Here is a 27,963-nt window from a genome sequence, read left to right as displayed (position 1 = left end):
AGGTGGCTTGATGGAGATACACAATGAAGTAGCACTGAATTCGCTTCTTTTCCATAACTTACAAGTTCAAGTTTATGGTCGTTGAACTTACATCTCCAAATGAATCAACGATCCTGTGGATCAAGGTGCACAGCACAGAACACATAACTCACACACAGCACGTAAAATAATATAACCACAAATAAATTAACAAATAATAAAATATATTCCAGAAGATTTACGTTTAGCATAAGGTGCATTTACAACACTAGCTAAGAAGTAAACAGTATAACACAACTGGAACTTCATACGTGATGAGCCCTAGGCGGCAGCAGGGAGTTCAGTAGCCTCATGGCCTGCGGCAAGAAGATGTTTACCATCCTCAGAGAACTACCAAAACAAATGTCAGCAGAGTCCTGATGTGTTCCTCAAACTTGCAACATCTATTGAACACTAAACCTAAGTATTTATTTTGTACTCAAAATCTTCGCACAGCAATAATCTGCTCAGAAAGAGCCAAACAACAACGTGTCATGTTACCCCATTTAAAAGCAATCTTAAGCAAACTACAGTATGTGGAAATTGGCTGTTTGGCAATTTTTTGTATGTCCATTCATTGCCAAATCTCACATTTAATATAGATAAAAAATTATACTTTACCTTGAAAATCATTCTAAATGACATTAAAATCTATTGCTTAAAGTGTCTCAGAAAATTGCACATGATCTTTATAAAAAATCTTGCAAAATAAGTCATTGAAAATGCAATTTAATAACATTAGTTTCAGTGAAGTATACTAATACATAAAATAATTTTCATAGTAATGATAAATGATATCTTTGGAGCTTTTTCCTTGGAGCCTTTTTCCAAAGATTATTTCATAATAAATAACTCCCTAGTCTAACTGATTCAAATGACAGTGCCCTCATAAGCATTACCTAATCTTCCCTTGTACAAATCAAATGCAACCTGTCAAATCGACTCATTATTTCAGTGTTGGTAGCAGCTGGTAATTATTTGACATAAAAAGAAATCATCACTATTTTTCATCGTTACAATAAACTTCACAAACACTTGGATTAAGAGTATCATTTTCAGCCCCTTTTGTTTCAAATTACATTAGTAGAATTAGAATTATTCAGTGTCAATTCAGACCTGTGTCCTCAAAGCACTGCTATTGCAACCCAGATCAATGTGTCTCTTAAAAGGCTACTTGGGGTGGTATTTATAGCTATCCATTTGTCCTGATTTCACCTAAAATGATGTCTGAAATAATCATGAACACCAAAAGAATTGAGAAATAAGCAACAAATATGCAGATCCATTAAACTATAACAAGATGCAAGCATTACTCTGTACCTTTTAGCTAGAATTGATGAGATTATTTATATGAATATTATTAATAATTAAAAGCAGAGTTACAGTTTCTCTTTCAGATGAGACCAAAATGCTATTCACCTCTTAGATATATGTAGAAATTCTTGAAATATATCCTGCAGGAGGCAGCATTCTTCAATCTATCCTAACAAATACTTCCCCCTCAATTTTATTACATAAATAGATTATCTCAGTTATGCTTTTGAGTCTTGCAGTGAACGATGTTTAAGATAGCTGTCTATATTACAGAATATATATTAAAGAAAAGCAATTAGGTGGGCTCAGGCACTGAGTTTATTCAGGGCAAAGATTCTGGATATTAAGTGAATCAAAGGATGTCGGATTAGCATAGGAAAATCGTGATGACTTAAAAGGTCACCCATGAACTTATTTAAAAGAGTGGGCATGAGGGGCTACTGCAGAATCCTGTTTCCATTGATCATGTTCTTATGGAAGATACCTTAATGATGAAAGCCTTTACAAACTGTAAGTCTTTATCATTAACAGTAAGCATTGTAATTACCATATGGTATTTGTTCTAGGAAAATAACAGCTTTGACCTACTCTAATATTCCAATGTAGAAACAAGTCCAAGCTTACTGCTGTAACATATAGACCTCAGACATCATAGAGAGACTACACAGTTAACTCATCTCAGGGTGCAATAGAATGGCAGATGGTACAATCTAGTGATTGTCATTAATAGGATTTTGAAGCTCAGAGGAAGGTATTATGATGATTTGCATCCTCTTTATTGAGGATTTTAGTGTTGCAAGGCTAATGGACTGTGGCATTAGACTATTTAACAGCTATTCACATTGTGTTAAATTAAATGATGGATGAACCGATGTACATAGACAGAGTAGGCGACATTCAGAGGTTATTCAAAATATAAAATAGAAAGCCATCTATCTAACAAAAAGGATGTCTGATAAATCCTAAGATAAGACAAGGGAAGCTAATTCATGTATCAATTTTGTTTTAATTTAAGTTTGCAAAAGAAAGTCATGGTAATGTTTTAACACTTTTATTTCATGATGTTTATAAATCCAGATCAAAGGAATTAGAAAAGTTTCAAGCAAGTCTTTTCCATAGAACCATAGAAACCATAGAAACTACAACACAGAAACAGGCCCTTTGGCCCTTCTTGGCTGTGCCGAACCATTTTCTGCCTAGTCCCACTGACCTGCACACGGACCATATCCCTCCATACACCTCCCATCCATGTATCTGTCCAATTTATTCTTAAATGTTAAAAAAGAACCCGCATTTACCACCTCGTCTGGCAGCTCATTCCATACTCCCACCACTCTCTGTGTGAAGAAGCCCCCCCTAATGTTCCCTTTAAACTTTTCCCCCCTCACCCTTAACCCATGTCCTCTGGTTTTTTTCTCCCCTTGCCTCAGTGGAAAAAGCCTGCTTGCATTCACTCTATCTATACCCATCATAATTTTATATACCTCTATCAAATCTCCCCTCATTCTTCTACGCTCCAGGGAATAAAGTCCTAACCTATTCAACCCTTCTCTGTAACTGAGTTTCTCAAGTCCCGGCAACATCCTTGTAAACCTTCTCTGCACTCTTTCAACCTTATTTATATACTTCCTGTAATTTGGTGACCAAAACTGAACCCAATACTCCAGATTCGGCCTCACCAATGCCTTATACAAACCTCATCATAACATTCCAGCTCTTATACTCAATACTTCGATTAATAAAGGCCCATGTACCAAAAGCTCTCTTTACGACCCTATCTACCTGTGACGACACTTTTAGGGAATTTTGTATCTGTATTTCCAGATCCTTCAAGTACACAAGAATAGACTCTATGAAATGTATTTACCTCAGGGACCAATGGCTTGTTTGTTGGCAAAGAAACCAGTTGAAAAGGTTATAAATCATATTGTCAGCTCTTATTAGGTAGAACTTAATCTAAGCAGACTGAAACTACATCACTATTAAATAATTAAATAAGTAATCCTGGATTATTTCATACTGTATACTATTTATATGAGTGAGCAGCGATAATTATTTCGAGCTAATCAAAGTTTGATCACATTGAGAATTTTAGTATGATTCTTATGGTATCTGCTAATTGGTTAAATTATGAATTTCAGGTATTTGTTAACAACTTCCTATAACACCCTTAACACAATCAACATTACCATAATAATGTTGTAGTTTAATTGTGACTAAATCTTGAACTGCCATAAAAACCATTACATGGTCTCCAAAGCATTTTTTTGTATTTGTCTTTTACATACAGATGTCAGGCTATCTTGAGACATAGTGTTAAGTAATAATAATCCTTTGCCTCCCACATCACATCACAATACAATATAGAGCTTAACTCTTAAACTTTGTCAGAATATTGATCCAAATCTGACCACTTCATCCACAGGCTGATAGTCTCCTACTATGGATCATCTGGAAATCTGCCCAGAATCTTATCATGGTCCTGGTGGAACAAAATAAAAAGGTAAAGCCTTTACTTTGAGCTACTTTTGCACCTGGTGTTCAATATTTTACTTATGATAAACAATAGCCTGTTGTTGTAATTAATGATTGCTTAATAATATTACATAAATGTGTAACTTACATGTACATCAGACAAACTAGTTTTGCTTGTTTTTGTCAAGTAAGAACAATTGAAGACATGTTCCTTTTTAATTAAAGTGAGGAATTATATATATATATTAGTTACAACAAAATTTGTATTTGTAGTGCAATTCATCAATACTTTTTGTTTTATTTATTCATCCACAAATGTGGATGCCATTTGTAAGGCCAACGTACTGCATATTGCCACGTCAACAGGAAATTTGTGGATGAGATATCTTTTTGGACCATCATTGGTCTGGCACCTCATCTTTACTTATGCCCAATGCTCCATCTGCCCTGCTCTTCCGCACAGTAGCATGGGTCACCTAACTTAAAAGTAATGATAGAATGAGCAATAATGTGAGTGGTAGCAGATTTCACAGGATTACAGCACTACCACTTTTGAAAGCTGGACTTTGAGGATGATATGAAAGAATTCACGGATGAAAGAGGTTAAATAATTCAACAACTAGGCTTCTGGAGATTTTTGAATATATGCTTTAACTCACTTCGCATTTTGAAAATCCAAACTGTTTCCTGACTGGGGCAATGATCATGTAACATAGAAGCTAAATAAACAGCAAAAGGTTGAAGATACTGGAAATCTGAAACTAAAATTGGAAATGCTGTAAATACACAGCAAATCCAGCTGTATCTGCAGAGAGAGAAGAAGAATTAATATTTCAAGTTAGATGAGATATGAGAAAAATTAAGAAACAAGCACGTTTAAATTTGCAGGAAAAATGAAGTGCTGTAGCAGGCAACTGGTTAGACCGGTTAAACTGGCTAGATTATACCTAGGAACTTGAAGCTCTCAACTACCTCTACATTAGTGACATTGATAAAGAGAGGTGGTGTCTTCCACAGCATTTTCTGAAATCAATGATTGAGGGAAAGATTGTTGTCTGAATACCACTCCACTAGACTCTCTGTCTCCTTCTTGTACTCTGTCTCATTGTTGTTTGAAATCTGGCCCATTATTGTGGTGTTATCTCCAATCTCCTGAATGGAGATAGATGAGAATCTAGACAGAGTAATTTCAAAGACAATCACTTTAGTCCATGGAGGAATCTGAAAGTTGGAACCAATGTCTTGCTTGATGAAAGGTTCCAGCGTATAGTAACCAGAATTTGGAAAATTGAGGAAGCCAGTATGTTTAAAGTTGCAGAATAAATGAAGGGGTAAAGAGAACAAAAGGAACCCCGTAAAGAGGATCCAGAGAGATAGAATGACATAGATACAGTAGCATTTGTCTGTTCCGGTCATGTGAGGTAAAGGTTTGTTAGTTGCAATTGATTTGTCTAGAAGAGATGTAAATAGAGGGGAGTCAATAACAGAGGAGCAGGAAAAAGAAAGCAATACCTGGTATATTCCCAACACTGGAAATATGAAATAACTGGAAATGATAGAAATACCCAACAGGTCAGGTAGCATCCATAGAGAGAGAAAATATGATTTAGCATTATAACTTACCTTACATCATTACCTAAAATCAGAATTGTGACATAACCTGGAAAGACTGGTTATTTGCAGCAGTTAAATTCTGTGTTATATCTTGAATGCTATAACATGCTTTTATGGGAGATGAGATGCATTGGGCTTCATTAGAGCAGTGCTGAAGCCAAAAAGAAATGTCAGAGTGAGAGACAGATGAAGAACTAACTTGACAGGCAACAAGAAGCTTAGGGTCATCCTTACAAATTGTATTAAGTGTACAGCAAAGCAGCCACCCAGTCAGCACTGGGACTCTCCAAGGTAGAGGCAACCTCAGTGGAGCACTGAATGCCATAAAATAAACTGGAAGAAATGCAAGTGTATTAATGTTTCATCTGAAATGAGTGTTTTGGGAGAGGATGGTGAGAAGAACAGTGGTTTTATCACTTGTTATTTCCTTAAATCCATAACACAATAGGAGCAGAAGTGGGCCATTTGGCTCATCAAGTCTGCTCCCCATTTGATCATGGTTGATTTATTATTTCTCTCAACCCCATTCTTCTGCCTTCTCCCCATAACTTTTGACACTCTTACTAATCAAAAAATTATCAACCTCCACTGTAAGTATACCCAATAACTTTGTCTCGATAGCTGCCTGTGGAAATGAATTCCACAGCTTCACCACTCTCTGGCTAAAGAAATTCCTCCTCATCTTTGTTCTAAAGGGGCGTCCTTCTACTCTGAGGCTGGGTCCTATGATCTAGACTCCCCCACTATAGAAAACATCCACTCAATCTAAGTCTTCGAATGTTCGATACGTTTCAATGAGATCCTCATTTTTCTGAAGTCCAGCAAGTACCTGGGAAAGTGCCTTGGGAAGGGAAGTAGCAGTTGTTTGATGGAAATTGTGCAGGTCACTATCCATTTGAGCTACTGAAAGGAGTTAGGAGAATGGGGATGCTCTGTCTTGCAAATTTGATTGAGCTTCATGAGAAAGTTATGAAGATAGATGAGAGTAAGGCAGTGGATATTATCCAATTGGACTTCAGTAGAACATTTGACAAGGTGTCTCACGATAGACTGGTCAGATGATTAGGTCACATGGGTTTCACAGTGACTTAGTAAATTGGATCCAAAATTGGCTTGTTATAGAAGATAGGGTATTGAAGTAGAGGTGCATTTTTCTGTGGTAAGTGGTGTTATTCAAGGATCGGAGCAGTTCCCTCAGTTGTTTGTAATATGTATTAATGATTTGAATGAAAACATTAAGTGGGTTTAATTAGTAAGTTTGCAGATGATACAAAATTGGTGGGGTTGTGAATGGCAAGGATGCAGAAGAGGTTCTTGGATTGGTGCATTTTAGCTATAAGGAGTGATTGTGCAATTTTGGATTACTTTCCCTAGACAGTTGGAGGTTGAGTTGGTAACTAATAGAAGTTTCTGAACTACTGGGCAATAATCAGTTTTTTTTCCCCCCATGGTTGAAATGTCAAATGTGAGATGGCATACGTATAGTTTGAAGGAAACTTGTGAGGCGGGTTTTTAAGACAGATCCTGGACAATGCTATAGTATCATGGAAGATGGTAGAAGTGGATATGTAGCAACAGTTAAGAGGTATGAACAGGCAAGGAATGGAGGGATATGAACCATGGCAGGCAGATGAGGTTTAGGTAAGATTGGCACAGGCTGTTCTGTACTATTCTAAGATGTAGGAAAGGAGATGGCATTCATTAACTGTATGGATGGTGGAGTGGAAAATGGGGACAAAGAATCCTCATGCTTGAATGGAAGAAGCAGAGGTGAGAACAGATATGCAGCAACACAATTGTGTTCACCTCCATCTTTAAGCTGGTACCAACACCACATGTCATTCATTTTCTCTTGTTCTTCAGACATTTCCTTTGCTCTTTCCATCACTCCCCTTTCTCTGCAACTTTAAACATGTTTTTTTCTGAATTTCAATTTTGATGAAAGGCCATTGATTCTGTTTCTCTCTGCACAGACACTACCTGACCTCCTGAGTATTTCTGGCACATTTGTTTTTATTTCCTAAGGAAATGGATTCACACATAGTAAACAAGCTCAGTCTGATAACCTACTCTGATTTTTGATCAGTTGACAGGGTTGAGTAATTTCCAGTATTTGAATTCCTTTATTTCTTCCTTGCCTTTCCTAGGAGGCTATGGACTAATGTGGATCAATTGGTTGGGAAGGGATGAGTATGGGAAAAGTACCACAGAGAAAGTGTTTGGTCAGGTTTGAAAGACTGCCTTGAGTTGAATGTCAGTAATTTTCACTTATTCTCAATAGACTGATCCCATATTTTGTAAGAAGTGATCAAAAGTTTAAAGTATCTGAGTACTGAATTTGTTACGAAGCAGATAAAGAAACCAGGAAATTAAGAACTGTTGTGAGAAGTTAAGGAAGATTTCTGAGATAGGACGAAGCAAGACAACAAAATTTTCTTCTTATTTTTTAATAGATCCAAGGGCATTTCACAGGACACTATCATCATAAGTTATGACATCAAGTTATTCCCTGTTTCTAGAAAAAAATTAACAACCATTTTAACAACCTTTTTTGGCATATTTATTAGAAGTAATTCGCAAAGTGGTTTCCGAATATTTTTCATGCCAGTGAAATAACGAATAATAGTTCAAAGCAGATTTAAATATTTCACTTCTTTTCTCACTCTTAGAATCAATGTGTTTAAGTTACCATTCCCTAGGATTCTTATCTGTGCTTCCTGTCTTGTTCCCCGTCCTTAAGCATCTCAGTATTTTCTCATTCTTGCTTTCAAATTCCTCCAGATATACTGCCTCCACTATCAGTATTTGCACCTATAATGACTAATTATTACTTTTCTTCTAGACCCATTTCTGTATTCCTGAAGGCCAGCTCTTCAGTCATACCCCTATATAATTTGTCATACACTCTGCCTAAATTATGCTGGTTAGTTAATTCTTTGGCTTCATTCAAAGCCTCTTAAATCTCTTTAACCATGCAATTCATTAGTCACCTCCATCTTTCCTGCTTCAAATTAGGAGTCCAATAAATCTTTTGTAAATCTCTTTGAGATATCCTTTCTTGTGTTAGATGCTGCAATTAATAAATTTTAACATAAGTATCAAATTTTTGCCATTGTTGAAGTTTGCTTTAGGTGAACAGTGTTGGCCTTGGTATTACTGACAGTGACTGATGACATTTATTATTGATTAGATCTCATCTCGGCTTTAAATCAAATCCTGTTTAGAAGGACTAATGTGAATCTCCTTAGTAGATAAAGATACCACTAAACCATATGGTCTTCAAAGGTCATTACCCATAAATGTGGCCTGCTATTACTTCTTCTGCAAGTGAACTTGGGTAAAGCTAGTTCAGTTGACTATATACTTCCAACTGCTTGTAAACTAAACCAGATCACAAGTGATCCAATTCATTGGGATTCAATTGGCTATATATTATTTGAGAAAACAATAATGACAATGACTAGTCATTCATCTTCACAGGATAAAAACGATCATATTTGATATTTTGTTGTTTATTTAATGTGAATAAAGTTGATCATAGGGTTTTATAAAACAGAAATGTATCCTTTGCCCACAATGTCCTTGTCAATCTTTCTGCCCATCTGTACTAATCCCATCCCACATGCCCATATCCTTCTACGTCTTGCTTATTTACATGTTTCTTGACATGCCTCCTAAACAGAGTAATTGCATTACATTTTGCCACCTCCGCTCCCAGAGCATTCCAGACATCAGGTCTTGAAAAAACAAAGGAATAGTAAAGTTGGGACAGTAGTTTAGGGTTGAGAGGAAGATTAGAATTCGTTGCAGAGAGGTGATTTCGCTCCTGACACCTTGAAGTTTTTCTACCATCTTTGACTTCTACCAGGAGTGTGATGTTCTGCTCCCCACATCGCTGAATGAGTGTAGTTGCTTCAGTACTTAAGAAATTTAATGTCCGGGGCAAAAAAAGTTACTCAATTGGCATCTTGTTCCCCATTCAAAACATTCAATTTCTCCTCCAAATATGCACCGTGGTTGCATTGTGTACTCTGTACAAAGTGCACTGCAATTACTCACTTAAGCTCCTCCGACATTAACTGAGAAACCTAGGCCTCTACACAAAGAAAGTCAAGACCAATAGGCATATGGAAGCATCACAACCTGCAAGATCTTGCCAATGTCAAAGATAATCCTGATTTGGAAATACTTTCTTATTTCTATATTGTTGCTGGAACAATGCAACATGTCTCTTATCAGTGCACTATCTCTTATCTCCACAGACTTGCTTTCAGGGTTCTCCATAAACTCTGAGTACACTGACTCCACTATTGCCATCATACCTGTCATGACAAATTAATCCTTGTCTGGATAGAAGTGGTTCCGTCAGGCAGACTCTGCATTGATTCATGAAGGAAAGATCCTGTTTAAGAAAAGGATGTATAAAGTTGGGTTAATGTATTACTATGGATAGAAGATTGTTAACCAATAGAAGACAGAGAGTTGGAATTAACGGATGTTTCTCTATTGGCAGTTAGTGGTTAGCAGAATGCCACAGTGGTCGGTGCTGGGCCCACAACTGTTCATACGCAAGAAAGCCTGTAGGTGCTGAAAATCCAAGCAACACACACACAAAATGCTGGAGGAACTCAGCAGGCCGGGCAGGATCTATGGAAAAGAGTAAACAGTCAAGGTTTCAAGCCAAGACCCCTAATCAGGATTGAAGGGTCTTGACCCAAAGCATAAACTGTTTACTCTTTTCCATAGATGTTGCCTGGCCCGCTGAGTTCCTCCAGCACTTCATGTGTGTTGCCGCAACTGTTCGTGATATACATTAACAATTTGGAAGAGGGGACCAAACGTAACATATCTAAATTTGCTAATGACACTAATTTGAGTGGAGAAGCAAACTCTGCAGAGGATACTGAGAGTGCGCAGAGAAATATAGATAGGCTAAGTGAGTGGACAAGGATCTGGCAGATGAAGTACAATGTTAGTAAATGTGAGGTCATCTACATTGGAGAGAAAACTGGAAGATCAGATTATAATTGAAATGGTGAAAGGTTGCAGCAAGCTTAGGAATATTTGTGTATGAATCACAGAAGATTGCTTTGCAGATGCAATAGGTTGTCATGAAGGTAAATGGATTGTTAGCAACTCTACAGGGTACTGGTGAGGTAGCACTTAGAGTACTGCATGCCCTTCTAGTCTCCTTACTTGAGCAAAGATACATGGACTTTTGGAGGCAGCGCAGAGGAAGTTGACCAGGTTGATACTGAAGATGAGGAGGTTAGCCTATAAAGAGAGATTGGGTCCTCTGGGACTATACTTGTGGAAATTCAGAAGAATGGGAAACGTATAAAATTATGAAAGGGACAGAGAAAATAGAGGCAATAAAGTTGTTTCCATTGGTAAGTGAGACTAGAACTACCAGGGGACATAGCCTCAAGATTTGGGGAAATAGATTTAGGAGGGACATAAGGAGAAACCAGAGAGTAATGAATCTGTGGAATTCTCTGTCCAGGGAAGAGGTAGAGGCTACTTCGTTAAACATATTTAAGATGCAATTAGGCAGATATTTGCATAGCAAGAGGATTAATGGCTATGGGGAAAAGGCATGTAGGAGGAGCTGAGTCCACAGACTGAGCAGCCGTAGCCTTATTGAATGACAGATCAGGCTCAAAGATATGTTCACGTGTCTACGCTAACAACTGCTGTCCTTTTGAAGACAAACTCTTTACTCGTTTATCCCTAAATGACCTTACTAATGGCAGATCAGTCTCAGCGGTATGTTTGTATGCCTCCTTTAACCATTGCTGTACTCTTGAAGACCAACCTTCACTCATAGCATATCCTTATAATTTGGAACATTTTGCCAAATTTCTGCCGGCTGGGTAATTCTTTAGCTTCATTCAACGCCGCTTAAAATTTATTTAACTAAGCATTTTGTTTGCTAATTTGTTGTATTACAAAAATTGCTCTTAGTAAATTAAGTCTAATCCCATGAACTCCATTTCCAACAGTACTGTGGGATCACATTTTACTCAATGGACAGCTGTGGTTCTAAATGGAGACTCACCGCCATGCTCGAGGGTAAATAAAGCTGGGCAATAGATGCTGGTCTTGCCAGCAATACCCACACCTGCAAAAACTAACAAATGAAGCAAAGAAAATAGAATAAAGAATTTCAGAAAACAAGCATGCACTGTTAGAAAATCCTATACTTTTTGATAGAACAAAAGCTCTATCAAAACAGAGTTCAAAAAGTGAAAGATGTGTGCAAATCCATTGTGTGGATGAATCCTACATGGGTAGTGTGGACCAAGGTCAAAGAAAAATGCCAAAGTGAAACTCTGTTTTTGAACTTGATGCATTAAAAAGTAAGGAGACGGTGGGAATTTATGTTATATGTGGTACCATAGTGCAAGGAGCATAGCCAAAATTTTTCTAGATTGCTGGGATTTGTATTGACTGTATATGAGCACTGTGTGAGATTAGGTCATCATCTGTTTTTACAAGATAAAATGATGGTTTATTTATATTTTCAACACGTCAGTCACTCAAGCTATAGCTAAATAGCAAAATTTATCAAAGATAATGCATACTTTACCGTATTTATCAAAGCAAATTTTTTACAGATGCACAATGGAGAGCATTCTGACTGGTTGCATCATTGCCTGTATGGAGGCTCCAATGAATAGGATGGAAAGAAGTTGCTGAGAGTTGTCAACGTAGCTAGCTCTATCATGGGCTCAAGCCTCCCCACTGTCAAGAACAGCTTCAAAATACAGTGCCTCAAGAAGGCAGCATCTATCTTTGAAGACCATCACCACCTGGAACATGCCTCTTCTCATTGCTATCATCAAGGAAGGGAGTTTAGGGGCCTGAAGATACACAACTCCATGTTTTAGGATCAGCTTCTTCCTTTCTCCCATCAGATTTCTGAACCCATCAACACTACCTCACTATTCCTCTCTTGCACTATTTATTTATTTGTATTGTGACTTATAGTAACTTCGAATGTCTTGAACTGTACTGCTGTGAAAAAATAACAAATTTTGCAACGTATGTTAGTGATAATAAACTTGATTCCTATTCTGATTCAAAGAGCAAGGAAGAATATTATCCACAAAGGATAGGGACAATTTTGTTCAGTAAGATGAAGAGAAATTTCTTCATTCAGAGTACGAAACTAACCACTAGGGAGAGCTGTAGAAATTTAAGCTGCTGAATATATATTAAAAACAGACAGATAAACTTTGAGGTGCAAAGTTATCAAAGAATATAGGAAGACAGTAGGAACACATTACTAGAATTGATGATTAGTCATGGTTGTATGGAATGGCAGAGCTGAACAGTGCACTCTTACCCCCATTTTCAATTTCTATGTGCTATGGATCAGATTGCCAGCATCTTTTTTTTTATACCCCCTATTGTACAAATCCACATACTTATTCTTTTGCCTAAATAAGCTTTTTTTTTAAGTAATGCTGCCAATGCAGAAAAGATCAAATCCAACTAAAAAGGTCACTCTTTGGATGTGAATTTGGTGCAGGTTTCAATTGCAATAACTTACAATGTCTCGATCTACAATGGAGGTGTTAATGCCTTTGAACATATGTTGCATATATCAGAGATCTGGGCTTTTCAATGGTAAAATTGGGAATTAATAAACAACTTTGAGAATATTCTGGCTTCAGAATCATACACTGGCTGTTTTATGGGAATCAGGGGTACATTTTTCCCAAATCTATCCCATCTGCTCATTGAGATTATATGCAATGTTCCTGCACCATTTCTGAGCCACTGTGTCCATGTTAGGAATGATCACAGCGAATGCTTTGAAGTGTGACCAGTTTTGAGTCAATAGTACTTCTCTGCCAGTCACTGGGTTGAAATAGTGTTCTCTGTTGTGAACCAGAACACACTACTGCATGCTTTCAAAGAAATAATGAAGCACTAAAGAAGCTGCTGAGCTATCCTACGGTATTACTCTAATTAGAAGTTTTAAGATTGGCAGAGAAACATTCTTATGCAGCTGCTGTTGGATTGCTGGTTTAATTCCAGACCATTATGATAGTTCCACTGTTGCCTTATGGGAGCAGTGACTTCATTAGAGTACGAATGTCATTTCTAGCCTTACAGTCCAACAATTGTGGATACACAGCCATGCTCTCTCCCCGACGCCCCCAAAAACTTTCTTCCAAATTTATATTTTAAATAACAACTGTTGTTACCTCTTGTTCTTTACACAATTGTTTACTGCCGGTACTTAGTCTATGAAGGGCTATATTGTAGCCATTTATTGTGTTAAAAGGAATTGCTCACATTTTACTTCCATGTTGCTGGGATCCATCTGTATGTGTATGGGACTAAATTAATATTTTGCTACTGGCAAATAGTTATGGTGAAAATCAAGCAGATGAACAGTTTTGTATTTATATGCAGATTATATGACTCCAAAGTGCTTAATGTGCATATGAGCAAATAGATAACGATGATGGAAACAGGATGACATCTGGTTGAGTATTGACACCTTTGTGAATATTGAACCCCAATCTGTAGTGAAGAAAACATTCTAAATAATAAATACATTCTGAACTGCTCAGGTAATTGAATAACATCGAATGAAGCAAATTCTGTGTATTATTATTGCTCAGTTCAGTCTGTAAAATAACAGTCAAATTGCAAAATTAAGGGCTACAACTTTTACTTTTGATTTCAACTGTAACGTAAATTGCCAAGAGTATTTCACTCGTTTCTTTATTTAAGATATCTGGTGTTATTGGTAGATTATTTGTGCGTTCTATTGTGTGTTTGTTCCCTGAAGGTAAATCTGCCACTTTGGATAGTGAGATGTCCATAAGAGTGAAGTGCCTTTTGTGACGTTGAGTAGATCAATGCGACAAAAGGAGTTTCAGGCTAAAAGTAAATAAAATTATGGCACTTAAAAATTGACTCCGACTATTAAAATCAGTGATGTACAGGATGATAATTATCTGAAAGTATTAAAAAATAACTTTTGACAAATCAAGGTAATAATGTATATTCATAAACACGAGAAAATCTGCAGATGTTGGAAATCCAAAGCAACACACACAGAATGCTTGAGGAACTCAGCAGGTCAGGCAGCATCCATGGAAATGATGCCAAAACAGTCAACGTTTCGGGCCAAGACCCTTCATCAGGACTGCAAAGCAAGGGGAGAAAGAAAATAATGTATGTTCACCTGTCATTATTATTATTATTAATCTGTTATAAACTTAAACTTTTCATCAATTTTTATTTCCAAATATTGAGTTAACAATGACAGCGCAATATTTGTGTGGTTGCTACTTTTGAAGTTTTTGTTCTAATGGTTGTAGCTATTCCTTGTAATGCAAATGCTGATCAGATGAATGCTTTTTTTTAAAAAAGAAACTGGATTATTTTCCTTGGCGACGATTAACCGGATTCAAAATTGCAGGGAACAGCTTTGTAGAGACTTTATCGTGTAAATGACTAAAGCTAAGAATTCCCAGGTGATTGCCTTTTAAATTGTTACATGTGCATTTGTTGTTTGTTAATACTTTGATATAACAATCAATATTATAATATCACCACTTTTGTAATAGGTGTTATAATCAGCATCCAAATAATGTCAGCAGCAGAACTGCATTTCAGATGAATGAACTAAGCAATTCCCATATTAAATATTGGCAGGTTCAAAATATTAATGTTTAATGTATTTTCACATGGCAAACTATTTGTTTGATCCAGCTTGTTAGACTCAGGTTTGGTTATGTTAAAGCTTTACTATGTTGGGAATATAAACAAAAATCAAGCACTTTCCTTCGGAATAAATGTAATCGTAATCATTGAAACTATCTCAAAGAGTGTAATAAGTCATTTCCTTTGCACGTCAGTTGAAATCCTTAGATGACGAAAAGTCTTAAAGAGCTTTACCAGGTTTTGTCAAACTACTGTATCTTCTTAAATCCTACTTAAATCGTCAATGCCACTAAATCTTTTTTGCCCTTGCCCCCAATCCTTGACACTACTTAAAAAGGCTATAAAGTGTTGAATTAATGCAAGGCGCTGAGAGTGCTGCTTTCCTTGCCAACTTTCACAGTAGTTAGGGATACTTTACACTTGTGCTGCTAGTATTTTTCGTTTAAGATGAATGGTACGGAAGGAGAGAATTTTTATGTCCCATTATCCAACAAGACTGGGGTAGTTCGTAGTCCTTATGAATACCCTCAGTATTACCTGGCTGAACCCTGGCAATTCTCCATCATTGCTGCCTACGTATTTCTACTGATAGGCATTGGACTACCAATAAATGGTTTGACGCTGGTGGTCACTTTCAATCACAAGAAATTAAGGCATCCCCTTAATTATATTTTAGTGAACCTTTCGGTGGCCAATTTGTTCATGGTTCTCATTGGGTTTGTAGTGACTTTTTACACATCCCTACATGGTTACTTTGTCATGGGACCCATTGGCTGTGCGGTGGAAGGCTTCTTTGCAACTCTTGGTGGTGAGTACACTGAAACTGTGCCCTGAATTGGAATGAATTATATTGTGAATGTTAAATATAAAATATATAGTCTAGAACAAATTGAACTCTAATTTCTAATTGTTGCTTTTTGCAAATTGTGGAAGCTTTCTGGTACCATGCTTTATAAAATTAATGACATATTGATAAAGGAGTTAACTTGCTAATCTGTTCAAAAGTCTCTTCCTTCCCAATTCTCTCTTATTCACTTTATTGCACTTTCTTTCTTCAGGCGAAGTCGCTCTTTGGTCCTTGGTAGTTTTGGCTATAGAACGGTACATAGTGGTGTGCAAGCCGATGGGGAATTTCAGGTTTGGAAATAACCATGCTCTGATAGGGATTGCAGTCACTTGGGTCCTGGGTCTAGCTGCCGCTAGCCCTCCTCTGGTTGGTTGGTCCAGGTAAGCAAAGTAAGCAAAATCTATTAAACTATTGTTACAATTTCACAGGTTTTATGGGCATAAGACATGAAGATCCCTTTGTCCCCTACTCAAACTCTATGTCAGCATACATTGATGTTGCTTCAGAGAAACATGCTTGCTTGCCACAGCTTGTCGTAATCTGGTCAGTTATTGTGGATGAAAGAGCAAAGTTCATTATCTTGTTCAGGACAGAGTTGAGTGTACTTTGTAAACTCAGCTGAGAACTGCATTCGTAGGAAAGTCATAGTCAAGAGATGTTACCTAAGTCTTTGAGAGAGCCTCTAGCTGCATCATTAAAGGTTAAAGATGTGAATTCAGAGTGGCCACCATCAGTGTAAAGTCATTAGAAAATTTAAATGGTTGAGCCCTGGTGCAACGCACACTTAAAATGTATGTTAAATTAAGGAATTATATACAAATGGGCCAGATTTTCCTATTATTATGTTAATGTAACTATTTATACTCACCATGAAAGATGTTCTTTATTTTATTCATACACGAGTTGAGAATGTGAATACCAGAGCCACCATTAAATTTTAGTCCCTAAGTGCTCTTGAGAAAATGAATAATTTAAACCTCCATGCTCTCTGAGAGGAGAGAGCTCCCAAAGTACAGTTAGTTATGGAGTTCAAGGACTTTGACACACTGGTGGAGTTATGTGCTGAAAGTTTAACTGTTGATGGTGTATGACTTGGAGAAGAACTTAGAGGTGATAGGGGTATCAGTGTTATGGTTATGTGGCATTCTGTCAAAGATGTCTTGGGAATTGTTGCAATGTAAATAAAGATGAAAGATGAAAGATTAGCTTTATTTGTCATTTGTAAACCGAAACATAGAAACATATAGTGAAGTATGTCACTTACGTCGACGACTGCCACAGTCCAAGATGTGCTGGGGGAAGCCCGCAAGTTTCACCATGCTTTTGGCACCAACATAAAATGCCCATAACTAACTAACTCTAACCCATAAGTCTTTGAAATGTGGGGAAAAATCGGAGCATCAGGAGGAAACTCATTATACTTAGCAAAAACAATACTGGAGATGGAGGAAGTGAATACTTAAGTGACAGTGTGCCTGTCAAACTGACTATTTCACTCTGAATGGTATTGAACTTCTTGAGTGTCACTGAGCTGGAACTTTCCTGGTGCGTAGACAGAATTCTTACTTAACCCTAAAGTGCACTCTATAAATAGTGAAAAAAAAAGCTTTGGTGTGTCAAGAGGTGAATCATTTGACACAAATATTCAGCCCCTGAGATGCCCTCTCATTGCATCAGTGTTTATGATGACCTAATAGTGGCAACAACAATATAGATATTGGAACTTCTTGGAGATCTTTCTCGGCGAGAAGATACGGAATATCATCCAGTGGCTCATGCTGATGACAGCTTGGCAAGGTCGGACACTGTCATGCACCAGCATTCTGATCCATACAAGAGTGTGGACAGAACACAGCTCCAGCACAGCTTCAGCTTGGTGTGAACGCTGTACTTGGTTGATTCCCATATGTTGCTCATTGATCTGAGGACGTTTCTAGCTTTTCTGAGTCTGCACTGGATGTTGTTTTTGTTCTCACCATCCTGCCCAATGATACTGCCCAGGTAGGTGAATCTGCCAGTACTGGGTAAGGCGACACCATATGCCTTGGCAGGTGGAGGAGACCCTACACTGAGGGTCATGGTCTCAGTCTTTCTCTGGTTGATTCTGAGTCCAACCTGTTCACCAAAGGTACATGGGCGTTGAGGTTTCTCTTCCATGTGCCGTGGTGTACGCGAGAGTAATGCGAGGTCAGAGAGTAATGCGAGGTCATCTGTAAAGTCAAGAACTTCTAAAGTAGGGAATAGTGTCCACCTAATGCCTTTCTGCTTATTTTTCATTATTTGTCGCATAACCCAGCCAACTGTGAGGTTAAGCAATATCGTCGACATCACACAGCCTTGTCTGACTCCTGTCTTGACTTCAAAGCTCAAATTGCAGTCCCCAACTGTGCAAGTGAGATTAATATGAAAACTCTGGAAAAGCTGGACAGTTTTGGAAGGGATCCCGTATGATCTATGCACAGTTTCCTCTGCACTGTGTGCTCAGCTCTACGAAGTTATGCAGTGTGAAGATCTGTTCAGCACAACCTCTATCTTCCTGAAGCGAGTTTGCTCCTTCCTCAAGTGCACATCAACAGCATCTGTCATTAGTTGGGCAGTGACTCTGGTGAGAATCTTTCTGGGTGCTGACAAAAGTGTGATGCCATGCCAGTTGTTGCAATCACTTAGCTCCCCTTTCTTCGGGATCCGAACAATAACTCCCTTCGTCCATTCCTTGGGTACTTGTCCCCCTTCCCAGATTATAGTAAACGATGGTTGCAACTTTTGGTACAGCTTTGAAGAGTTTAGCATTCAAATTGTCATGTCCTGGAGCTTCGCTGTTCTTCATTGATTGAATTGCAACAACAATCTCTTCTTTCTTGGGTGGATTTGTGTTGATGTAATGACTTTAGATTACTTGTCCTAATGAAACTCAAAAACAAGCATCAGTATAGGCATGTGCACAGACATCATTTCAGATGAGTGAGAAATGCATCATTAAGCTCAGATATTCAAATAATCCTATCCAGTCTGTGCCTCTTCATCACTAGCCTTGAGAAAATAACCTCTTTCTGGCTACTGTTCACTGAAGTACTGTATCGTGAATGGTATGAGGTTGTTCTATTTTTTGGGTAAATTTGAATTAACTTTGCTTTAGAAATTTAAATCTGGCTAAGTCTCTGCTGAATGTGTTTTTTTTCTTTAGCTTTCAGAATCTGGACCTCAGTGACTTATTGCCAAGCATAATTGTCCTTGAGGAGGTAGGGGATGTTCAACCCCTTCTTGACTTGCTGCATTCCTTTTGCTGTAGTTACTCCTGTGTTGATGTTACATGGGGAGTTCCATAATCTAGAAACATTGACAATGATAATCAGGCCTGCAACTTGCTGAGAGCTTGCTATGTTTTTGTGCACATGCTGCCTTGTCCATCTTGGCAGTAGAGATCACAGTTTGGAGGGAGGGGTGCTGTTAGAGTACCTTAGGCAAGTAAATGCACTGAATTTTGAACTGGTACATATTCCTGCAATTGTGCATTGGTGCTGTAAGAAATGAATATTTAGTTTGGTGGATTAAGTTGTCTTCTTTGGCCTGAACTGTGTTGAGCTGCTGCAGCGGCTCGGTGAAGGGTAATGAATCACACTCATAACTGTGCTTTGCAGATGATGAAAACACTTCGGGAAGTTTCAAAATGAGTCACTCACTACAGGATATCCAATTTTTGAACTGCTCCTGAATCCTTCCCCAGAATGATGATGGTCAGCAATGCCATTGAATGTCCAAGGTGGTTAATTAGACTCTACACTCAGTAGCCATTTTATTAGGTAACTCCTGTACCTAGTATAGTGGCCATTGAGTGTATGTTCATGATCTTTGGCTGCTGGAGCCCATCCACGTCGAGGTTCGACGTGTTGTACATTCAGAGATGCTCCTCTGCACACCACTGTTGTAACAGGTGATCGTTTGAGTTACTGTCGCCTGCCTGTTACTTTGAACCAGTCTGGCCATTCTCCTCTAGTATTCCTCACTAGTAAGGCATTTTTCCTCACAGAACTGGCACTTACTAGATGTCTTTTTTATTTTTTCTTACACAATTCTCTGTAAGTTCTAAAGAATGTTGTACATGAAAATCCTGGGAGATCAGCAGTTTGAGATACTCAAACCACCCATTTGGCACCAACATTCATTCCACTGTCAAAGTCACCAAGGTCTTTTTTCTTCCCCATTCTGATGTTCAGTTTGAACAACGACTGAACATCTTGACCATGTCTGCATGGTTTTATGCATTGAATTGCTGCCACATGATTGGCTAATTATATATTTGCATTAATGAGTAGATGTACAAATGACCTCTGAATGTATGTTATCAGAGACAAACATTGCCTGGCGTTTGTGTGGTATTAATGTTACTTACATGGGCTCAAAACTGAATATCTTCCAGATCTTGTCAAGTACTTGCAGGTATGAATTGTTCTATTCGATGAAGTGTTGCAAATTGAGTTAAATGTTGTCTAATCATGTGCGAGCATATCGACATCTTAAGTTGTTAGGGAAGGGAGACTGTTGAAAATACAGCTGAAATGGTTGGGTCTAGCACATGTGAACATCTGCAGTGACACTTGGGGTTTGGAATCATTAACATCCAACCACAAGCACTCTGTGCAACTTTCCTCCTGATGGACATTGGCTTCAGTTTCGCCAAGACTACTTGATCCCATACTCGACCAAATATTTCCTTAATATCAAGGGCCCTTCCTCTTGATTCATTGTAGAATTCAGCTTTTTGGTCCAGGCCTGAACCAGCACCGTGATGGGGTCTGGAGCTCAGTGTTCCGAGCCAAACCTAAACTAGACACCCACGAGTAGGTTAATGGTGAGCAGGTGACTCTTGATAGCCCCATTGACAGTACCTTCTGTCACCTTACTGGTGACTAAATGTAGATAAAGTACTAATTATTCTTAAATAAATGCTCAATTACAAATACGGACTCCCATTCCGTCTGATCTTAGTTGTTACTGGAGAGTTTTATTTATTTTATCTTATCATTCCTTCTGTTATTTTTGTTGCTCAAATTCTAATCTTTATTTGTCACTGAATTTGAGTTGAATTCATCTATATTTTTCCACAGTATGTATATTTTTCGCCTCACAGGTTTTCAAAATAGATGAATTCAAGTAGAGAAATATCATGATTTACCCCATTTACTGAGATTTCTCAGCAAGTCATTTTCTGTTATTGGATCTAAAATTAAAGTATTAATTCATACAGCAGTCATTAATGTTTGACAAAGAAAGTGTAAATTGTTGAAGAATTCCAGCTTCACAAATAAATGCAAAATTAACTATTAAAGAATCAAAAAGGAGTAGATCAAAGCAGTAAAAACATTGCTGCAAAAAAAGAGAAATGTTTTTTCATTCTGCGACTGAAAATCAATTGTAATTTGAAAAATCTTTGACCAAGTACTGTTGCAGAAAAGTTTATAAATTGTAGGTAGACTTAGGCTTATATGTGGATAAAAGGGGCATGGGCATCAAACGACTACCATAAAAAACTGAAGATTTGAGGTATCATATTTACATATTCATCAACAAATATTTAAAGTATTATATTTTGCATATTAATTTCCAATACAGATTTTATAATAAATTTAATCGATTTGCACCTGCTGCAGTATGGATTTGAATGCAATGGTAAAATGGATGCAATGGCTGTCATTGCAACTCCTTGATGCTTTTTAATTCTGTTCCATTTGGTACAAAAATGGATTGTATTTCCAAATTGGATTTGTTTCCATATTGGTATGGGCCACAAGGCACATTAGCAGTTCTAAAAAGATAATATTATTGGAGACATGTTGTAATTTAAGACCGACATGATATCATTTTCTTCCCTCAGAACTTTGTAAATCCTTGGAAAACTTTCTCAAAAGGACGGCAGAAGCAGTAACCGAAATTTTTTTGAGGCAGAAAGGGGGTGAAAGGTTGCAATGGGTAGCTAAGAATGTTCAAAGTCCAAAGCTGAAAGTAAATTTATTATCAAAGTATATAAATGTCACTATTCACAACCCTGAGATTCATTTTATTGCGTGCATACTCAGTAAATCCAAGTGGAGTTAATTTACAGTCAAATCAGCTGTAGTTTAATAAAAGGGGGCACGAAGGGGCTGTATTATTACTTCTGCTCCTTTTTTTAATAAATTTTTATAAGTTGCCTTGTTTTAGCTCATTATAAGATACCTGATGCCTCTTTATTTGTTATCATTTTGATGGACTATGATCCGACTGATCTTGACTAAGAATTTCACATTTTATTGAAATCTTTCTTCATTTTCATTGGGTGGGATTTCCAGCTGTTCTGATGATCTACTTTGGCAGTGGAGAATTTTGGAGAGTTAGGATAATTTAGATAATGCTGATAGGTCTCCAGCATAATTATCTTTTTCATCGAGAAATGAGTAACAATTCTAGCAAGAATCTCAAACAGATGCTTCAACACGTACTGACTCCAGGCGCAACTAAATATCATTTGGTTGAACTGAATGCTTATGGAGTGGTGGAGCTTGGGGAAATGGCCAGAAAATTATTCATCCTATTTGTTATTGCCAAATGGAAGCCATAAGGACTCTTTCATTTATAACAGATTTAGTTGGGAGTTGATATTTTAAGGAAGGAGTTCTATGAAAGAAGCTGCAGAATCTAGTCAGCTCCATCTTGGGTACTAGCCTACAAAGTACCCAGGACATCTTTAGGGAGCGATGTCTCAGAAAGGCAGCATCCATTATTAAGGACCTCCAGCACCAAGAGTATGCCCTTTTCTCACTGTTACCATCAGGTAGGAGGTGCAGAAACCTAAAGGCACACACTCAGTGATTCAGGAACAGCTTCTTCCCCTCTGCTATCCGGTTCCTAAATGGACATTGAATCTTTGGACACTACCTCACTTCTTTTAATATACAGTATTTCTGTTTTTGCACATTTTTTAATCTGTTCAATATACGTAATTGATTTACTTGTTTATTTATTTTTAAAATTTTATTTATTATTTGTTTCTCTCTGCTAGATTATGTATTGCATTGAACTGCTGCTGCTAAGTTAACGAATTTCACATCACATGCCGGTGCTAATAAACCTGATTGTGATTCTGATACTTCTTTAAAAAGATATGGTATAATTGGACTTTTTGAACATTGTTTGTTAATTGTTTCTCTTTCAGGTACATCCCAGAAGGATATCAATGCTCATGCGGTCCAGATTACTACACCAGGAATCCACATTACAACAATGAATCTTATGTAATATATCTGTTTCTCTTTTATTTTATTGTTCCGGTTATCCTCATATTTTTTTCTTATGGAAATTTGATATGTAAAGTAAAGGAGGTAAGCATCACATGACTACATGCAATTATGTATTCAATCTACATTTACAAAATAATTAGGTTTCAATTTAAATAACCAGAGTAATTCAAAGATATGAAACATTGCTTTGTTTAGGCTGCAGCACAGCAACAGGAATCTGCCACGACACAGAAAGCTGAGAAGGAAGTCACCCGCATGGTGATCTTAATGGTCATCGGTTTTCTTACTGCCTGGTTACCATATGCCACAGTAGCAGCCTGGATCTTTCTGAATCAGGGAGCAGAATTTTCTGCTGGATTTATGACACTCCCCGCATTCTTCTCCAAAAGTTCAGTAATATATAATCCAGTCATCTACGTGCTAATGAACAAGCAGGTATGATCTTTCATCTGTTTGAATGTGAAAGTTAAGTGCCAAAATTGCTAACTGGAAATATAAAATATACTCGCAAGTACAATGTCTTCATTCACAGCTTAGTATTGTCTTACTATTAGATTAATCTAGAATAAGATAGTTTTCTACAACAATATGACTAGAGAATACAAGTTGTAGGTTATATTAGATATAGATTATTGATGCACAGATCTATTGATGCACAATGATACGTTGGAAATCAACCATAATATGGTAAATTTAATGCAAGAAAAAGAAGAAAATTGAAGCAACTGCTAATATGCTAGATTTAGGTAGCCATCACATAATGCAGGAGGAAGAGCTCAGCATGGTAAAAGAAGAACCAACAAAATAAATAACAAGATAAAACAAAAATGTAATACCAAACTACAAAACCTAACACAGGACTTGACAACTGAAAGAGATACAAACTAAATGGGATAAAATAATAACTACAAAACTTGCAAGAGATGCCAAACTAAGTTCAAAAATATTTGCTGATAATGTAAAACAACAGGAATATTTAGGAGAAAAATGTCCTTTTAGAAATATATGATAATGATATTGTAAACAAAAGCAAAGAAATTATATAGCACATTTTACAATTAATTTGTGTGGTATTTACAGTAAAGAACGTAGCATCTAAACATCACAAGTGAACCAGGGTGATAGAACCCTAACAAAGTAAAGCAAGCGTAATAATAATGGAAAACCTATGGCTGTATAGGCTGACAATTTCTTCATTTAATTGATGATTTAGTTTCCATCCCATGCTATGGAAGGAAAGGTGAGTGAAGTGCAGATGCATTGACTGTCAAATTCCAAATTTCTCTCTTTGGACAGGAAAAGAAAGGGCAATATGACAGAATAAATCTAGGCAATTTTCGTCTATTTACCTAAACACGTTGCCATTGAAAATAAAGTGATTTAACACCAAAGTTCTTAGCTGGGCGTGCAACCTTCATAGATTTGTTCTGCTGACAAACTTATCTTTTTAAATTCTATCTTTATGGAAGTTATTTAAATGGATTTGTTTTAAGGCATTTGATAAAGCCCCTCACATTAAAATATACAGTGGCATGCAAAAGTTTGAGCACCCCTGGTCAAAATTTCTGTTACTGGGAATAGCTAAGCGAGTAAAAGATGAACTAATTTCCAAAAGGTATAAAGTTAAAGATGACACATTTCTTTAATATTTTAAGCAAGAAACTTTTTTATTTCCATCTTTTACGGTTTCAAAATAACAAAAAAGGAAAAGGGCCTGAAGCAAAAGTTTGGGCACCCGTCATGGCAGTACTTAGTAACACCCCCTTTGGCAAGTATCACAGCTTGTAAACGCTTTCTGTAGCCAGCTAAAAGTCTTTCAATTCTTGTTTGGGGGATTTTCACCCATTCTCCCTTGCAAAAGGCTTCTAGTTCTCTGAGATTCTTGGGCTGTCTTGCATGCACTGCTTTTTTGAGGTCTACCCACATACTCTCGATGATGTTTAGGTCGGGGGACTATGAGGGCCATGGCAAAACCTTCAGCTTGTGCCTCTTGAGGTAGTCCACCGTGGATTTTGAAGTGTGTTTAGGTTCATTATCCTGTTGTAGAAGCCATCCTCTTTTCATCTTCGGTTTCTATTTTAACTTCCATCAGTCCACAGGACTTGTTCCCAAAATGCATCAAGCTTGTTTAAATGTTCCTTTGAACCTTTTGAATAGAACTTTTTGGCCTCAAAGAGCAAAGGTATGTTTGGAGAAAAAAGGTTGAAGAATTTCATGAAAAGAACCCCTCTCAACTGTCAAGCATGGGGGTGGATCGATCATGCAGAGGGCTTGTGTTGCAGCCAGTGGCACAGGGAACATTTCACTGGTAGAGGGAAGAATGAATTCAATTAAATACCAGCAAATGCTGGAAGCAAACATCACACCATCTGTAAAAAAGCCGAAGATGAAAAGAGAATGGCATCTACAACAGGATAATGAACCTAAACACACCACAAAATCCACAATGGACTACCTCAAGAGGCGCAAGCTGAAGGTTTTGCCATGGCCCTCACAGTCCCCTGACCTAAACATCATCGAGAATATGTGGATAGACCTCAAAAAAGCAGTGCATGCAAGACAGCCCAAGAATCTCACAGAACTAGAAACCTTTTGCAAGGGAGAATGGGTGAAAATCCCCCAAACAAGAATTGAAAGACTCTTAGCTGGCTACAAAAAGCATTTACAAGCTGTGATACTTGCCAAAGGGGGTGTTACTAAGTACTGCCATGCAGGGTGCCCAAACTTTTGCTTCAGGCCCTTTTCCTTTTTTGTTATTTTGAAACTGTAAAAGATGGAAATAAAAAAAGTTTTCTTGCTTAAAATATTAAAGAAATGTGTCATTTTTAACTTGATGCCTTTTGAAGATCAGTTCATCTTTTATTCACTTAGCTATTCACAGTAACAGAAATTTTGACCGGGGTGCCCAAACTTTTGCAAGCCACTGTAAACTGAAGTTGAAACTCAAAGTCAGAAATAAGTTACTGACCTGGCCAGAAAGTTAACTGAGTGACATGATATGTAAAATAGTAATGATTTGTATGCACTCTAATTGACTGTAAGTAACCAGCAATATCCCACAAGGATCTTTTTTGGGGCCTCAATTATTGAAAGTAATGACTAATATAATGAGATAGAAAATCATTTATCATGGTTTGCCAACAGCACAAAGCTAAGCAGCAAATTAAACTGTAAAAATGATGGACAAGTAATAATAAATGAAATGAATGATGACTATTATGGCAAATGAGACATGATTAACTTTGATCTAAATAGGATAAGATAAAATACAGCAGAGTTTTCTTAAAATAATGAATAACTGGAAAGAATGGTGATCCATCCAAAAACAAAGATCATTAATTTTAGACAAGCATCAAGACCTTGCTTGACTCATGGTCAGTTGGAAGAGCTCAGTTGGAATCTCATTACCACTGTGTTGAGAACAAGAACTTATATGTAAGCATCAAGTACTTAGATATATTTACCAAGATCTGTAAAGAGGTGTGTGTGAAGACCAGGCAGCTGTGCAATGGAGAGTTCAATATTTTTTTGAGCTGTATATGAAGAAAACACACTGAAACCAACACCTGCAGCTGCTGGGAGATTACCCATTGGATGAAAATGTTCGGTCTGCCAAAAATCAGTTGTAAATGATGAAATAGAGCAAACTGATAGATCTCATGGTCCAAGGTTATGTGTTCCAGGATGCACTTAAGCTTAGTACGGATTAAAGGGGGAAAGACTTGTACTGGCAATGCCAACATTTTAATATTCTTTGTTATTTCTTAGCACATACAATCGATTTCAATTTTTAAGATTAAAAAATCACTATAATGTCATGGAAAATGAATGTCATATAATGGATAACTAGTCTTTATTTTTGCCAAATTGGAAAACATAAGGGCTGAAGTCAGACTGGGACAAGGACTTATTAAATCACACAAAAGCCTTTTCTTACAAAAGGGGGCAGTAAAAGTCTAGAAAACTTATTCAATTAACATTTTTCGTTACATCAAATGTAATTAAAAATCAAAGCTGAATTTAGGAGACTAAAGACTTGAAGTGATGTGGAAAATCTTGGGAATGTGGCATTGCATCATATATCAGCTGTGATATCATTGAAAGTTGGAACAGGCATGGGGGTGGGAGGGGAGTTTAGTTCCCGGTCTTAGGTAGAAGCAAGACATAAAAAAAGTGGCTTTTAACATATATTGATTGAACCTAAAGAGGAATTTTTATTAAAAAAACTATAGATTGTAAAGCTGAAAATTTTCTCCAGGTGCATGTGCCAGCATGTTTGGAATTTACATGCAAAAATGCAAGTGTGGAAATCTCAAATTTGTGGCATTTATTCAAAATACAGTTTAGGTGACTCTTTATGGAAAAACTAAGAACAAATACCATAGCTTTTTTTTATTTTTATAGTTTAAAATATTTTTAATGTTTTATGTGTTTTAGAATACCTTTGCTTGTGTTTATAATAATTTTAATTAAGGATGTGAATAATCATTGTAAGGAGTGGTGTTGAATATTTCACAAATTCTTTTGTTTTATTTTGGTTAATAGCTCAAATTTATTTTTTAATAATCTAAATAATTTAGAATATTTCTAAACTGTTTCTAGTTCCGGAGTTGTATGCTCACCACCCTGTGCTGTGGAAAAAATCCATTGGGAGACGATGACTCTACAGTGTCTTCTCAAAGCAAGACAGAGGTTTCTTCAGTGTCATCAAATCAGGTTAACCCAGCATAG

General features: G+C 37.1%; 1 protein-coding gene across 1 annotated transcript; it reads left to right on the top strand.

Moving 5' to 3' along the window:
- Positions 1–15,558: 15,558 nt before the first annotated feature.
- Positions 15,559–27,963, top strand: LOC134355530 (green-sensitive opsin-like). The gene is made up of 5 exons (XM_063065530.1): positions 15,559–15,919; positions 16,170–16,338; positions 23,148–23,313; positions 23,428–23,667; positions 27,835–27,963. Exons 1-5 carry the CDS (start codon positions 15,559–15,561, stop codon positions 27,961–27,963), a joined length of 1,065 nt encoding a protein of 354 aa, XP_062921600.1.

This window comes from Mobula hypostoma, chromosome 13, assembly GCF_963921235.1.
Source record: "Mobula hypostoma chromosome 13, sMobHyp1.1, whole genome shotgun sequence".
Classification (NCBI taxonomy): Eukaryota; Metazoa; Chordata; class Chondrichthyes; order Myliobatiformes; family Myliobatidae; genus Mobula; species Mobula hypostoma.
Note: the sequence above shows the minus strand (reverse complement) of the source record. Positions and strands in the feature narration are given on the sequence as shown.

Excerpts from the sequence above, each read along its gene's own strand:
- LOC134355530 (XM_063065530.1), top strand. The coding sequence starts at position 15,559 with ATGAATGGTACGGAAGGAGAGAATTTTTATGTCCCATTATCCAACAAG. Across the intron at positions 15,920-16,169 it reads CTTCTTTGCAACTCTTGGTG|GCGAAGTCGCTCTTTGGTCC; the intron begins GTGAGTACACTG and ends TTCTTTCTTCAG. Across the intron at positions 16,339-23,147 it reads CCTCTGGTTGGTTGGTCCAG|GTACATCCCAGAAGGATATC; the intron begins GTAAGCAAAGTA and ends TTTCTCTTTCAG.